Source organism: Heloderma suspectum, chromosome 3, assembly GCF_057233095.1.
Source record: "Heloderma suspectum isolate Gila_16-S chromosome 3, 16-S_ref, whole genome shotgun sequence".
NCBI lineage: Eukaryota > Metazoa > Chordata > Lepidosauria > Squamata > Helodermatidae > Heloderma > Heloderma suspectum.
In genome coordinates, this window is record NC_139460.1 from 118,892,161 (window position 1) to 118,907,500 (window position 15,340).

General features: G+C 41.8%; 2 protein-coding genes across 6 annotated transcripts in view; both read left to right on the plus strand.

Annotated features, from left to right (window-relative positions):
- Positions 1-15,340, plus strand: part of DHRSX (dehydrogenase/reductase X-linked) — a 193,196-nt gene that overhangs the window by 32,309 nt on the left and 145,547 nt on the right. The window contains exon 2 of the mRNA XM_084844282.1: positions 8,406-8,513. Coding sequence (XP_084700408.1) covers positions 8,406-8,513 — 108 coding nt within the window. The remainder of the gene's footprint in view (positions 1-8,405; positions 8,514-15,340) is intronic.
- ZBED1 (zinc finger BED-type containing 1) overlaps positions 1-15,340 on the plus strand; it is an 88,236-nt gene that overhangs the window by 32,309 nt on the left and 40,587 nt on the right. For 4 of the 5 annotated variants that reach the window (XM_084844276.1, XM_084844280.1, XM_084844278.1 and 1 more), the window contains exon 3: positions 8,406-8,513. In XM_084844276.1, the coding sequence (XP_084700402.1) occupies positions 8,406-8,438 (33 nt within the window). In that variant the 3' untranslated portion in view covers positions 8,439-8,513. Of the gene's footprint in view, positions 1-8,405; positions 8,514-15,340 lie in introns of those variants that run through there. The other variant, XM_084844281.1, reaches the window with a different exon arrangement.

Here is a 15,340-nt window from a genome sequence, read left to right on the forward strand (position 1 = left end):
ACCTAAAACCCACAATGTGCAGGGTGGGTACGAAGCCACCCCTACTGCGCTCTCATTTTGGACAACCCGCACTGCATCGTGGGGGATTATACAAATGGCAGTTGCACGTGTGAGACATGGGGGGAAGGAACTACGATGGCTTCTTGCCCCAGCGTGATTCTCAGAATACAGCCCAAGTGTAACAATGCTAAGTTAAAGTTTAGAAACTGTAGTTATTTCTGTCCTACAGAAGGCATCCTTAGAAAGACTTGAACTCACAGTCTTGAATAATTAAACTGGAATTCATTTCAGTGATCTTATCATCTCCCAGGTTTATAGAGGCTATGACATAGTTATATGAGCAACACAGAACACTTCTTAATTGAAAGAGCCCACTGAACATGATTAAGAGCTGTGGCATTTTGCCTTGGTAGGCTGAATGTGGCCTGTGGTCCTACATTATTTACTCCTAATCTAGAGAATATTGTTCTGCTAAATGAATTTTGGTTTAGCTGGCAGCTAACATGAAAATTCCCACCCTACTATAAGCTACTTGCTATTCCTGTTCTAAGAAATGGAAATATTCTGTAGCTGCTACTTATGAACGAGCTACAGTTGGTCTATACATTGCCCCATGCTTACATTCCTGAACAACTCCTTCAGAAATTGTGGGCCTAGGATTATTGACCTCAAATGTTTCAGAAGTTGGGTACTTTAAAAATGATTTATGCTGTCACTACCAAAAACAACCACGTAGTACTTACGTTTTATCACTAGGGTAAAACATTGTAACTATTATATAAATAGCACTTCAAACTAAGAAACACTGTACTGTATTTCATTCTACTAAGTGAGATTTAGTATTTTCCTCCCAAAGTGGTTGGCTTTGTGTTTGTGTGTTGGCTTACTTGCTAATGTCTTAGAAGAATCAGGCTGCAATCTTATGTGCACTTTTTTTTTTTTTTTGGCACCATAAACCCCATTGAATTTAATTAGACTTCTCAGTAAACATGCTGAGGATCGTGAAGGACATCCTTTAAATTCCCAGAGTTGTATGTCTGATTAGACTGAAAAGTTATGCTGTTTTAATTAAGATTTTGTTTTCAACCTGTATGTTATTGTTAGCCATCTTAAGTGCCATTTTTGAAGTGTAGGTGGGACATTAATTAAATAATAGAAACAATTCCAGCACCATATTACACCTTGCACACACACGGGAACTTAGCCCTTAATGGGTGGTGCTTCGAGGGAAAAAATGGCATTTGGAGTAGAAAAGCAGCAATAGGGAGAGGGCTGCTTAACACCAGATCCTTGTTCCATAATAATACAAGCATCTTTATCTGTTCTTGCCGTAATCCATGCCGGGAGTTTCACTCCTGCCCGCAAGTACTGCTGTTTGGTATCCTTGTACCAAGGTGACTACTATACAGTTAAAATGTTAAAATAACAACAAAGCAACTTTGTTTATGTGTTGTTATTAACTCTATAACAAAGACACCTCCCCCCATTTTTCAGTACAATACACATAGTAAACACTTCTCTCATTCTGCTGCTCTTGTCCATTTTAGGTTTATTAATGATGAACTGAAACAATGAGCAGTATGAAATGCTGTCCATGCAAACAGCAGGACCACCACTAGCACAACAAGAAGGTACTGGTTCCTAATGCAACTGGAAACTAATGGAATTGCTCGTTTACAGAACAGGGCAGGTTTGCAGAGCTCACGCCTATCCTGTTCTGGAAACAAGTGTTTCAGCTCATTTCCGAGGTTGATTTAAGAAGCACTAGCTGTCTGTTCTGCTGGCAGTAGGAGCTGATGGTGCAACTGAATGAGCATAGCGCAGCAGGAGAATTGGATATTGCCCATAATAATCAAATCCGAGACCCAGATCGGTGAGCTGTTGCATCCAGCAACCATCATGCTTCTTTTTCACCTCCTAAAGTAAGTAATAATTACATATTGAGCCAAGCCTGTTGTTCAACAGAACCCTGTTTCAAGTAGACCAAAGGGAGAGTTTTGAGAGGACAGTCATGAATGACCATGAGGTATAACTTGTTTTTTTAAAAACAAAAGAGCAAAGATAGATAGCTAGATAGAAAACATAGTCTTCCACAGCCTCACCAAGAGATGAAGCTGCCATGCCAGTAAGATAATTGTGTCTGAGAAACATCTGCTGTGGTCTGTGGTTCACCAAGGCTCTTCTCTTATCTGCATTGCAGTGGAAAAAAATGTTTGCCTGGAATGATCAGTTTGCAGGTGAATTGCCACATGGCAGTTGTGCAGATGGGGGAAATTTTCTTGGGTTGATTATTATGATTATTTATTTATTAGATTTCTATACTGCCCAATAGCTGAAGCTCCCTGAACTAGTAGATTCTGTACCTTTTCATTTTCAAATCCAACTGAGCTATGCTCTTATTGACAAAGGCTTAAATTATGTGAAAAATGAAAAATGTGTATTCATATTACTTTAGCAGCACCATCAGTGTCCATGATGCTTTACAGAATCTCACAAGCATTCATAATGTTGACAGTGAGGAAGGTGATTGATAATGGTGAAAAGAGAGAGCGAGAGATGGCTAGCTAAGGATAAATGTGAGCAAATGCAGTTACATGTGAACCCCCTGCATGCTTTAATTGCATGAAAGGGGGTCCACATGAAGAAAGGAGCAGCAGGACTATGCCACTTCCCCTCCCACTTAAGGCTGTGTGACTTCCTTGCCCCGGTCTCTGCCATCCAAGCCGTGACTGGATGTTTTGAGGGGGAAGCCTACATTCATAGACTTCTATAGGAATTGGAGTCCCAATCACACAGGGTTCTAGCTCCCGTGGCAGCCTACGCATGCAGGGGTCTCCAGCTCAGATGTCCATGTCTAAAGTGTGGGTGATGGAGGAAGGACCAGGGCCAGCATGCACCCCCTTCATATGATTAGGTCATGAAGAAGGCTGTATTTAGGGTCAGTTATGATACCTGAATGACAGGCAGATTTTTTTCAAAATGAGAATATGGCAATCTGAACCTGTAGTTTCATTCTTCCCTACAACCTTGCTAGACGAAAGTACTTTCCTAAGGGGGTAACACTTCATTTTCTTCGTGCTTTACTACACTAGCTATATGAAGTGATACTTCTCTTCCTTAATTAGATGTCTAAGCTGGGGCTAAGCTGGTGTATGTGTGTGTGGTTGGAGAATTGTAGGAGGCATGAGCTCGCCATTTTGGAAGAGAATTAAAAACACCCCCCCAAGTATAGAGTAAAAGAGCCTTATAATGGTGGGTCATTAAAAATGACACTGTTGGGTAGGAACAAGACTTGCAGTGTGCCTTGCGGTGACATCACAAGCATCATCCAGCAGGAGTCCATGACTTTAGCACAACCTCCACTTTCATAAGGTTTGGTTTTGCTGGGGCAGTCACAATTGGCTTAGGTGCTAAATAATGATTTTTGCCACAGTGGAAGAGCTTCCTAGGGCAATGTTGTCTGGGTGGTTTGATTATGGCTGTACAATCCTGTTCTGTTGGTGGCTGGTTGTATGAAAAGCTTACCTGTGTTTGTGCTTCAGAAGATGCACATAGGGAAGTGATGGCCTACAAGAAGAGAAAAATACACCACAAGGATTTTCTTGGCTTATCGTTTTCATGGTTCAGAGTATCGTGGAGTATCTTCTCTCAATACATGGATAATATTATGTTAACTGTTTTTAGTTTTTAAACTTATTTTAATTTTAACTAAGCCATTGCAAGAGCCCTTAGACTATGAGGGGAATATATGTAATAACTGTTGTGAATGAAGATGTGCTGTTGTGAAGTGATGCTTTTCCTAAGGGATTGAGGAGTCTTGTCTAGATCGGATGCATAGAGAGGAGCAAGCTACTTGAGCTATGGGAACTTGTAAATAGATTTCCTGGGGTGAAATGAAACTGTCTGGTAATACTTTATGAGGAAATAATAGCACATAATAATGTAAGCTAATGCAGAGAATTAAAATGCATGTATAGCACCATTCCACAAACACACTCTGATTTACTTGTTCATTTCAAAATGTGTCTTCAGTATTTCCTTAAGTAATTGCTGTTTCAGAAGTATTTTGATTGTCTCAAAGGCAATCATGCACAATGGTGCTTCTGCTTTCTGTTTTGTGGCATGCAGTAACCAGAATGGCATGAATGGTGGGTTGATGTGTAGATGGACATCACTTCCAGAGGAAGATGGGTGTTGAGGGCCTCTTGATCCGTTCTACTGCTTTTATTCCCAAAGTCCTCCAGTCCTTTTTGGTGTAACTGAGATTATAGGTAGGTAAGACAAAATGTAGACTTTAACTTGATCTTGGAGTATGCAAACCCAAATGGCAGAAAACCAACAGCTGATGGTTCTGTCAGTGTTGGAGCAATACAGTCTCCTTTAAGTGTATGCAGGGAGCTGCTTTGAGGAGAATATCTTTTGTGTTTTGTTCGTTTATTCTTCTTCCCATATGTCAAAAGTGCCAGGAGCCCCGTGGCACCTCCTTGTTCCTCTGATCCTTTGTGCTGTCGTCCAACACAACCCATTTTATCGATTGTTTCAGGGTAGAAGAGGTTGTTCTCATTTGACATTAGAAAGATGCCTCCCAGCTATTTTCCCCTGCCTTGTTTCATCCCTGCTTTCAAAGACTATATTGCTTTATGCTGTATGCACCTGCTTGTTCAAGGGGATCAGATTTTTTTCAAGAGTTCAGTACAATTAACAATTTTAAAGCAAGTAGTCTTGCTAATAAATGTGCGTCAGTTGTAATCTTTGTGGGTTTTAAAATTGACTTTGTATTTTATGTATTGGTGGATTCATATAAACCTCTTAAAATATTTTTTCACCAGAGATATAAAGGCCCAGAAAAATGCGTGGGAGGGAACCTGTTTCAGGTTGCCCCAGGAGCCCTAAATCTCCGTTGCTCAAGCGGTGGGGGCCATTTGCACAATGCAGTCAGCAGGCTGGAAGAGAAATCATGGGGGTGGAAGCGCCCTGTTGGATTCTGCCTAAGGTTTAGTTAGAACTTGAACTGGTTTTCCATGTTCAAAACCAGGCCTCTGGCCATTACATGTTGTGTCTTCTTTATATTTTGGATGAGACCAATTATCTTGATCAATTTCAATCTGGCTTCAGGCCTGGTTTTGGTACAGAAACTGCCTGGCTACCCTGATGGATGACCTATTCCTGGGAACGGACAGGGGAAGCCTTTGGATCTCCCAGCACCTTTCAATACTATGATACCGAACTATCCTTCTGAGTCAATTTCTCTAAAGTTACAAATATTTTTTACCAAGATGTTGGCATCCATAGCTCTCTTTGGATAAAATATGTCTTTCCCAGGCTTCCAAATCTACAAAACATGAAGCCTTTTGATGTATCAAGTCTGCCAGAGCTAGCTAAAGTCACTTCTCTCTTAATTAATATGTTTCTAGTTTTATCTCCCAGCCCAAGAGGTGAGAAGAAGGAAATTCCTGCCTACGTACCCTACACCTAATTAGTGAACTAAGTTGGCCAGGTACTCCTGCGCCACACCCCCAGCCAAACCTAATAAATTAGGAAACTGGTTCTTTATTCCTTTGCCACCTGGGCTGTCAGTCACTTGCCCTTGGGATCCTGAGTGCATCTTCTGACCAGCAAAAGAAGCTGAAAATCTCCATGTGACCCCTGTCTTGTGAATATTTCATCTCAAAGAGTTTCGCATAGGTTAGCAAGTTTTGTTTTACTTTATTTCTCAAGTACTTACTATTCGTTTGTTTATTTATTAATTACATTTCTATACCATCCGATAGCCAAAGTTCTCTGAGCAGTTTACAAAACAAGTGATACTATGATTTCCTTTCTTGTAGTTTACTTGTTGTTGTTCAGTCGTTCAGTCGTGTCCGACTCTTCGTGACCCCATGGACCATAGCACGCCAGGCCTTCCTGTCCTGCGCTCTCTCCCGGAGCGTGCTCAAGTTCATATTCATTGCATCCGTGATGCTATCTAGCCATCTCATCCTCTGCCGTCCCCTTCTCCTTTTGCCTTCAGTCTTTCCCAGCATCAGGGTCTTTTCCAGAGAGTTTTCTCTTCGCATTAGGTGGCCAAAATATTTCAGCTTCAGCTTCAGTATCTGTCCTTCCAATGAGCACTCAGGGTTGATTTCCTTTAGGATGGACTGATTTGACCTCCTTGCAGTCCAGGGGACTCGTAAGAGTCTTCTCCAGCACCACAGTTCGAAAGCATCAATTCTTCGGCGCTCAGCCTTCCTTATAGTCCAGCTCTCACAGCCACACGTTACTACTGGGAAAACCATAGCTTTGATTAGACGGACCTTTGTCGGCAAGGTGATGTCTCTGCTTCTTACTATGCTGTCTAGGTTTGCCATAGCTTTCCTCCCAAGGAGCAAGCGTCTTTTAATTTCATGGCTACAGTCACCGTCTGCGGTGATCTTGGAGCCCAAGAAAGTAAAATCTGTCACTGCTTCCATTTCTTCCCCTTCTATATGCCAGGAAGTGATGGGGCCAGATGACATGATCTTAGTTTTTTTAATGTTGAGTTTCAAACCAGCTTTTGCACTCTCCTCTTTCACCCTCAACAAGAGGCTCTTGAGATCCTCTTCGCTTTCTGCCATTAGGGTGGTATCGTCTGCATATCGGAGGTTGTTGATAATTCTCCTGGCAATCTTAATTCCGACCTCTGATTCATCCAACCCGGCATTTCTCATGATGTACTCTGCATATAAGTTAAATAAGCAGGGTAGTTTACTATATTCCTTTAATTTAACATCTTTTAATTTGGACTTTAGGTTCGGAGTGCGGATTTCTGACCAAATCTGAGAGGCTTTTCTCTTCTCACCTGCCTAGCTGCTTGCTTCACTACCAGAGTAATTCAGTTTACGCCTGCAGGGGAGTCGGGGGAAGCAGGCTGCCTGCCTGTGGTCAGAAGGTTTTAGCAGGTCATACCATCTATCCCAGACAGATAACAAGGTTAGAGAATAAGGGAAAGGATGGTGGCAGACTACTGTTTGGGTAGAACCATGTGCAGCTCACCTGCGTTGTCATGCAGTTGTGGCATGGGGAAATTCTTCACAGATACTATTAGCCACATGGTATATTTCTGAATAGGCTCTCCCAAGTTGGAAGCATGGTATTTTCGGTGGATTTGCTCTTGGATGGAAGGCTGATTCCAGAAATTGATGCTGGGGAACTAGTACTTGGCTTGGTGGCATTTATGCTTTGAGAACCCGTAGGGTTCTATCTTGTCCCTCATGTTTTTCATTGTTTACATGAAACCACTGGGAGAGGTCATCTGGGAATTTGGGATGAGATGCTAAATATGCTGATGATACTCCGCTTCTCTTATACATCTTGAACATGCTGTGTTATGAAAGTGCTGAATCTGTTCCTTAAATCGGTAATGGGCTGGATGCAGGCCAATTGAAACTACAATTCAATTCTGATAAGAGAGGGGGAGGTTTTATGCTAAGTGGTTCATCTTCTTGAGGAGATGATGTTCAACCTGTTCTGGATGGGCTGAACATGGGCTCCCTTTAAAGGGTCAGGTTTGCAGGGATGCTCCTAGATCCAGATTTGTCACTTGAGGCCCAAGTGGCCTCTGCGACTCAGAATGCCTTTCATCACCTAAGCCTGGTGTGTCAGGTGCAGCCTCTCCTAGAAATGGGACAGCCTGGCCATAGTTATCCATACTCTGGTAAACTTCAGGTATTGACTACTGGCATGTATTTTATATGGGGCTGCCCAGAAACTGCAGTTAGATCAAAATGACTAAAGCCACCAGGCTACTAATGGACCAGTCATTGGGAAAATACTTTGCCATTCTTTAAATAATTTTGTTGATTCCCAGTCCATTTCCAAGCACAATTCAAAATGCTAATGCTTACATTTGAAGCCATACATGGTTTGGAATCTGGGTTTGCATTGAGGTCATTTTCAAAGGCCCTCCTTCTGAGGTAAGGTGGATGGCCATTGGAGGAAGAGCATTCTTGATGGTGGAGCCCTATTTATGGAAAACTGTTCTCAGGAGGCTTGCCTGGTGTACGTTATTTTTCCAGCACCAGGTGAAAACTTTTCTATTCTCCCAGGCCTTTAAAAAAGTATAACTGTTGTTATTTTAGTGGCCACTTTTATGCATCTTTATATGGTTGATTTTTTTTCTGGTTTTGTATTTTTATTATGATTTTAGCACTGTATAAGCTTTCCTGCAAACATGGTTGAAAGGCAGGTGTATACAGTTACAAAATAAGATAAATATTTTGACACTGGTTTTACACTGGAGGGAGAGGTTGCATGGCATAATACCATACAACCACAATTGTCATGTGAAGTGTGAAATGGCTTTCACTGAATTTTCTGTTGTGATAAGTAATATAAGTCTTAACTTGTAGTAAAATAGATCTTAACCTGAATTACTTTTTTCTTTTCAGTTTTTCCTCTTCAAAATGGGAATGTTGCCATAGTAACTGGAGGCACTGACGGTATTGGCTTACATACTGTGAAACATTTGGCAAGACTTGGCATGCACATTATAATAGGTATTGTTGTTACTGCATTTATATAAATAATGATTAAGAATGTGATTTTATTCAGTTCTATTACATTAGTTACATTTGTATCCTATCCTTCCTCCAAGGAGCTCTGAGCAGTGTTTTAAGCCTTGCAGTATCCCTCAAATATAGGTTAGGGCGCTCAGTAGTATTAAAATAAAGTAAAATCTAGCACCATCAGTGAAGCATTAAAATAAAGGCTATTAACCAGTATTGAAAGGGGGGAGAAATGTTGCTTACACATGTAAAATAAAGGGGGGGTTGTTTTTAAAACACAGCTGGATATGCCAGGTGCAAGGTTCTTGCATGAGCTACTTGGGGAAGGAAAAATATTTGCTTCGTATATAGAAGGTTTATTGCCCACTAAACTGTTGAAGATATAGATGGGTGGAATAGACTTGAGTTCCCTTGTCAGAACAAACTACAGCTTTGTGTTCCCTAAGTACTTTTGGAACTGATGATAAAACTAATTGACATTGTTGAAAAAGTAGATAAATTGAAGGAGGCATGAGACTAGCTGATTCAATACTGGAGTGTGTGTATAATATATAACTTCCAGGAAGTGTTCTAGAAAATTACTGGACTACTTAGAATGTGTTCTTTCCACTCCAGGTTTATCTCATTAGTTATTCAAATGCTTCTATATAATTACATATTGAAATTTGTCTCCCCATCTACCCCTTTCAAGCTTTGCACAACGCTTTCTGTGTTGAAATCTTCCAGCTCTTAATTCTCTGATAGAACTCCTTTGCTCTATATTGTCCCTTCTGTAGCCTAGATGTTTTTCTTTTCAGTGTGGAGCAACCTCTCATAACTATCTTCGGAGCTTTCCTGATCTTGTTGATGCATGCAGGATTGATTAATGTGTTACCTTGATGATCTGGCAAGGTATGCCGAAACCTTGCCTGTTTCATCTATTCCATGCCAGGGCTTAATGTATGCAATATGGTTCAGCTTGCTTGCATGATTAGTTCCCACATCAGTACCATGCCCTTCTTGGCGGCTGCAGGCATAGAAACTAAGGACAAGATTGGGAATTTTAAGTAGGGCAGTTAGAGATGGCAGCATCTCTCTGGCCTTTGGTTTTCTTGGAAGCTCATTATGGGAAACAAAAATGAAAGCATAAATTGAACATTTGTAACTGTTGTGAATTAAACTTTGAGCTGAGTCTCATGGTAGCCAACAGAAGTCTAAAATACTCATTGAAACTTAATCATTTGCATCTTCTGTTGTTTTAGCTCTTTAAAATTGTGTTTTTAAGGAAATGACTGGTCTGGCTTCATGTCTGTTCTAGTTAGTTTGTCAGCAGTCATAAAATTTTCAGTCCCAGTGACTTAGGTAAACAAAATTTCTCTTCTTTTCCTTCTATGTAGTAATAAGCTTGTCAGGCTGTATCATCTGATGGACAATGCATTGCTTTACATGTCTTCTAAATGTTTTGATATAACTTTCCGTGCTGTGCCTGCACTTCAGGAGATAAAATGTTATTTTTATTATCTTTCTCCAGCTGTATACCACAGTAAGGCTAGAAAGAATGTGGCATTTAATCTACATTGGGTGATCTTATGTGACTACAATCAAATAACCTTGTGAAGGCTCTGTGCTGCAAATAATTGCACACACACATACTCCCTCTGTTATCAGAATCATAGAACTATTAATATTGGGAGTTTCCCACCTTAGTCCTTAGCACTTTGTTAGATCATAGTTTTTTATTAGTTAACCAAATATAATTGTTTATGTTCTAGCAAAGGAGGTTGCTTAAAGAAATAATATGGTTGTGGAGTTTTGATAATAAAGTGCTCACTTAGTCAAATGACCTGGAAGGTACATTGAGAAAAAGGGAGCCTTTTGATTTGGTTTTCCTCACATCAGGTGCAAATAGTTTTGCACAAGTGAGGTTCAAATAACTGAGGGTGCTCCAATTCACGTTTTTGTGGGAACTTCAGACTTAATAAGGATCTCTGTTGCCAAACATGGCTTTTGCTATTTGGTTGCTTTGAGGACATCCATTTGTTTCTTTACCTTGTTTTCTTCTTTGATCGCTGCTGAAGTTTGAAAAGAACCATATGTTCAGAGCAATAGGTTTTCCTGTTACAAAAATGCTGTTCCTGCAGGGCTTTTAGGGTTGTATCCAACGTTAGTCTACTGTAAGTCCATTCATTTCAATGGGTCTGCTCTAAGTCGGACTAACATTGGGTGCAACCATCAGTGTGGGTTTCTTCCGCTTCCTTATTGGTAGAGACATTGTTTATGTTCCCCCTTATTACTGTCTTTTAAAAAATAGTGTTTGGGCCATGACCTTAAAACGAGTTGCTACTAATACTGTATGCCCAAGGGAACTTTGGGCTTGTGTTTCTTGAACAGCACCCACCCACCCCCAATGCCACATGGCAAAGTACTTTTGGAACCTGAGAAGACTTTTTTTAAAGCAGATTGTGCATTGGGGGGCGGGGTGGTTCTGTTGTTCAATGGGGGGGAAAGTAAAAGATCTCACTGGGCACACCCAAATCCTTGGGCGTACTTAATAGGATCCTTGCCATCCTATCTTGTGTTTTAAAGAATCAGACAGAAATGCATGTTCTGGCCTCAACACACATTGGACTGTGTGTGTTTCCAAGCAGCTAAACTCACATACAATCCACACTTCCGTTTAAATCTTCAACTTGATTCAATAAGCAACTAATAAATGCAGAGGAAGAAATACTTAACTGTTGTAGGAGGATGAATGAAAGTTGAAGCAGCATGAATTAAAAGAAATGGCATAGATGAGGTGAAAAGGCAATGCAAAGCCAGGCCTTCCAGGCTACAGCTCAGGATAGCAGCCAAGAACTAGGCCAAAGGAGGCTTGCATCTATTGAAGAAGAACATGTCCAAACAGGATTAGAGTTTCTTCTAATTAGAGGAATGACCAAACAGCACATGGTAGCAGATGGTAATGCCTAATCAGTTGCTGATAGATCTGTCAAGGGAAAACTAAGGCCGTTTTAAATGCAAAGACTAGGGGGCAATATGACAAATAACACAATGCTCAGTTGGAATACAGAATTGTACATGGTTCTAATGTATTTATTACTTTATTTATTTGAACGATTTTTACCCTGCTCTTCAATCATAAAAGATGCTTCAAGCATCTACTGTGTTGGCCCAGTGCAAAACTCTTCATCATGGTTAAGCAGCAGGCTATGGGTTTGTGAATTGCTTTCCCTCCCCTCTCTAGTGTGAAATCTCCCCTGTTGGTCCACGTTTGCCTTAACCATGGTTTGCGGTGTAATGGAATTGAGGGGAGAATTCACACAGGAGGAGGGAGGAAATGGCAGCCCTGAGCACATGGCTTATTCCTAAGATCTCAGCCATGGTTAAGCGATGAGTAGCTTCTGCTCTGGACTACTGAAGCAGTGGAATTGCACAAGCTGATTCTGGAAGAGCGGAAATGACAAAAATCTTCCCCTCCAAGCCAAACTATGTACGTATGCTTGATAAGCAATCACTTATTTTGTCTTCCCTTCCCTTCATGACTGTAGTTTGGTAGATATTTGAACCCTTTATGAGGTATCCTGCTTCTGGTCACTGCTAAATTAACACAAAAAAGTACATTTTAGAAGAGATGTTTAGATATATTATTTAAAACTTATATAGAAGTGCTTGGGTTTTGATGAATGCCCATAATTGCTAATATAAAATATTTGGTCTGGATGAAATTAATGTTCAGGAGGTGGAGGCTTTAATAAGCATGCTCATTCTGCAGCAGCTGATGGAAGAGAAGGAGAAGCAGGATCAGATTAAAATCTTGCAAGGTTTGGATATGACACATTGGATATTAACTCTGTGCTACAGAGAATCACTTAGACTGAAAAAGTGAGGAAATTTGATCTCATGCCCATAGCTTCCTTTAAAGAGAACTCCATAGATTTGTCAGTTTTACTGGAGGGTTTGTTTGTTGACACTGCATCTATTTATACAGATTAGGATCAAACTGGATGTTTGCACTATGCAACCCTGGATGATTCCTATAGGAAAAACACATAATATTGGAGGAGTTCTTCTTTTGAAACTATTGTTATCTGTCCCCTGCCCCCATCCCCAGTGATCAAAAGCAACAGGAGATCAGCCTGTCAGTGCACATGTAATTGAAAAGCTGATCTAATAGATACATTGATGATGATGATGATGATGATGATTAATTACATTTCTATACCACCCCATAGGTGAAGCTCTCTGGGTGGTTTACAGAAGTTAAAACATTAAAATACAGTATACAAAGTTTAAAATCCATTTACATAAAAGCACACAGACAGTATACTCAAACAACATATAACTAAAAACAACTTTGAACTGTCAGTCATAACTAAGACATATCCAAGACCGATTAAAACTCGTCATGTGCTGCCAAATGCCTGGGAAAAGAAATAGGTCTTAACCTCGTGCTGAAAAGATAATAATGTTGATGCCAGGCGGACTTCATTGGGGAGCTCATTCCACAGATGGGGGGCCACCACCAAGAAGGCTGTCTTCCTCATTGCCACCTTCCAAGCTTCCCTCGGAGGAGGCACTCAGAGGAGGACATTAGATGCAGAGCATAGTGTATTCACTCATTCATTCATTCATTTCATTTCTATACCGCCCAATATCTGAAGCTCTTTGGGCAGTGCACAAAAATTAAAACCAAAAAGTACACAGTAAAACAATACAAAAATATAAAAGCATTAAAACCACAATATAACAATACAAACAGAATAAAACCTAGCAGCAATGCAGAGGTTTAAAATACATATTTAAAACAGCAAAGCTAAAAGACTAGAAAGCTAAAATACTAAAATGCCTGGGAGAATAAAAAGGTCTTCACCTGGCGCCAGAAGGAATACAATGTAGGTGCCCGGCGAACCTCACTAGGGAGCTCATTCCACAGGTGGAGTGCCACAGCAGAAAAGGCCCTCCTCCTAGTAGCCACTCTCCTTACTTCCTTTGGCAGGAGCTCATGGAGAAGGACCACTGAGGATGATCTTAAGGTCCGGGCTGGCACATATGGGATGAGGCAATCTTTCTGATAACCTGGCCCCAAGCCATTAAGGGCTTTGAATGTTAATACCAGCACTTTGAATTGGGCCCAGAAATGGACTGGCAGCCAGTGCAGCTGGAAAAGTATCGGCATAATATGAGCTCGTTGGCCAGTCCCTGTTAACAATCTTCCTGCCCTGTTTTGGACCAGCTGAAGTTTCTGGACCATTTTCAAAGGCAGCCCCACATATAACGCATTGCAGTAATCCAGACGAGAAGTTATCAGAGCATGGATAACTGTAGCTAGGCTATCTCTGTCCAGATAAGGGCGTAGTTGGTATACCAGCCTAAGCTGATAAAAAGTGCTCCGTGCCACTGAGTTCACCTGTGCCTCAAGTGACAGTTCTGGATCCAAGAGCACCCCCAAACTACAAATCTGATCCTTTAGGGGGAGTGCAACCCCCTCCAGAATAGGTTGAATATCACCTGGCCAGACAGACGAACCACCCACTAACAGTACCTCCATCTTGTCTGGATTGAGTTTCAGTTTTTTGGCCCTCATCCAGTGCATTACCGTGCCCAGGCACTGATTCAGAACAGCCACTGCCTTACCTGAGTTTAATGAAAAAGAGAGAGAGAGCTGGGTGTCATCCACATATTGATGGCACCTCAGCCCACACCTCTGGATAATCTCCCCCAGCAGTTTCATGTAGATGTTAAACAGCATGGGGGATAAAATAGAGCCCTGTGGAACCCCATGGCACAATTGCCATGGCACAGAGCAGTAATCCCCCAGCACCACTTTCTGGAATCGGCCATCCAAGTAGGAGTGGAACCACTGCAGTGCAGTGCCTCCAACTCTGAACCCAGACAACCTATCCAGAAGGATACCATGGTCGATGGTATCAAAAGCTGCTGAGAGGTCCAGGAGAATCAACAGGGTCACACTTCCCCTGTCCCTCTCCTGACAGAGGTCATCCCACAGGGCGACCAAGGCAGTTTCCGTTCCAAAACCAGGCCTGAAGCCCGATTGAAGTGGATCTAGATAATCCGTTTCATTCAACAGTGCCTGGAGCTGTCCTACAACCAACCGCTCACTCAAGCACCTTGCCCAGGAAGGGGATGTTGGCCACTGGCCTATAATTATTAACATCCTCTGGGTCCAGGTTAGGCTTTTTCAGGAGTGGTCTAATTACCGCCTCTTTTAAAGCGGCAGGCACCACTCCAAGGAGGAATTTACAACCTCCTGGACCCAGCCAGACACCCCTCCTTGTTTGATTTAATAAGCCATGAAGGGCAAGGGTCAAGCACACAAGTGGTCGATCGGACTTGGCCAAGCACCTTGTCCGCATCCTCAGGCCTCAGTAACTGAAACTCATCCAATAAAACTGGACCAGACGGTGCTCTAAACACCTCTACCAATGGAACTGCATTAAGTGTGGTGTCCAATTCATGACGAATCTGAGCGATTGTATCTTCAAAGTGTCGTGCAAACTCAGCACAGCGTGCGACCGAGGGTTCCAAAGCCTCTCTCCATGGCCTAGAATGTAACAGGCTGTGAATCGCTTTCAAAAACTCCGCTGGACGACACTGAGAAGATGCAATGCTGGTGGAAAAGAACTGTCTCTTTGCCACCCTCACCGCCACAGAGTAGGCTCGATAATGAGCTGTAACCTGTGTTCGGACAGACTCGGACAGACTCGGCTGAGACAGACTCAGCACGAGTTTTCCTCCACCTGAGTTCTAGCTGTCTCCCTTGTGTTTCATTGCCCTCAGCTTGGGTGTATACCAAGGAGCTGGCCGGGCTCTACTCAGAG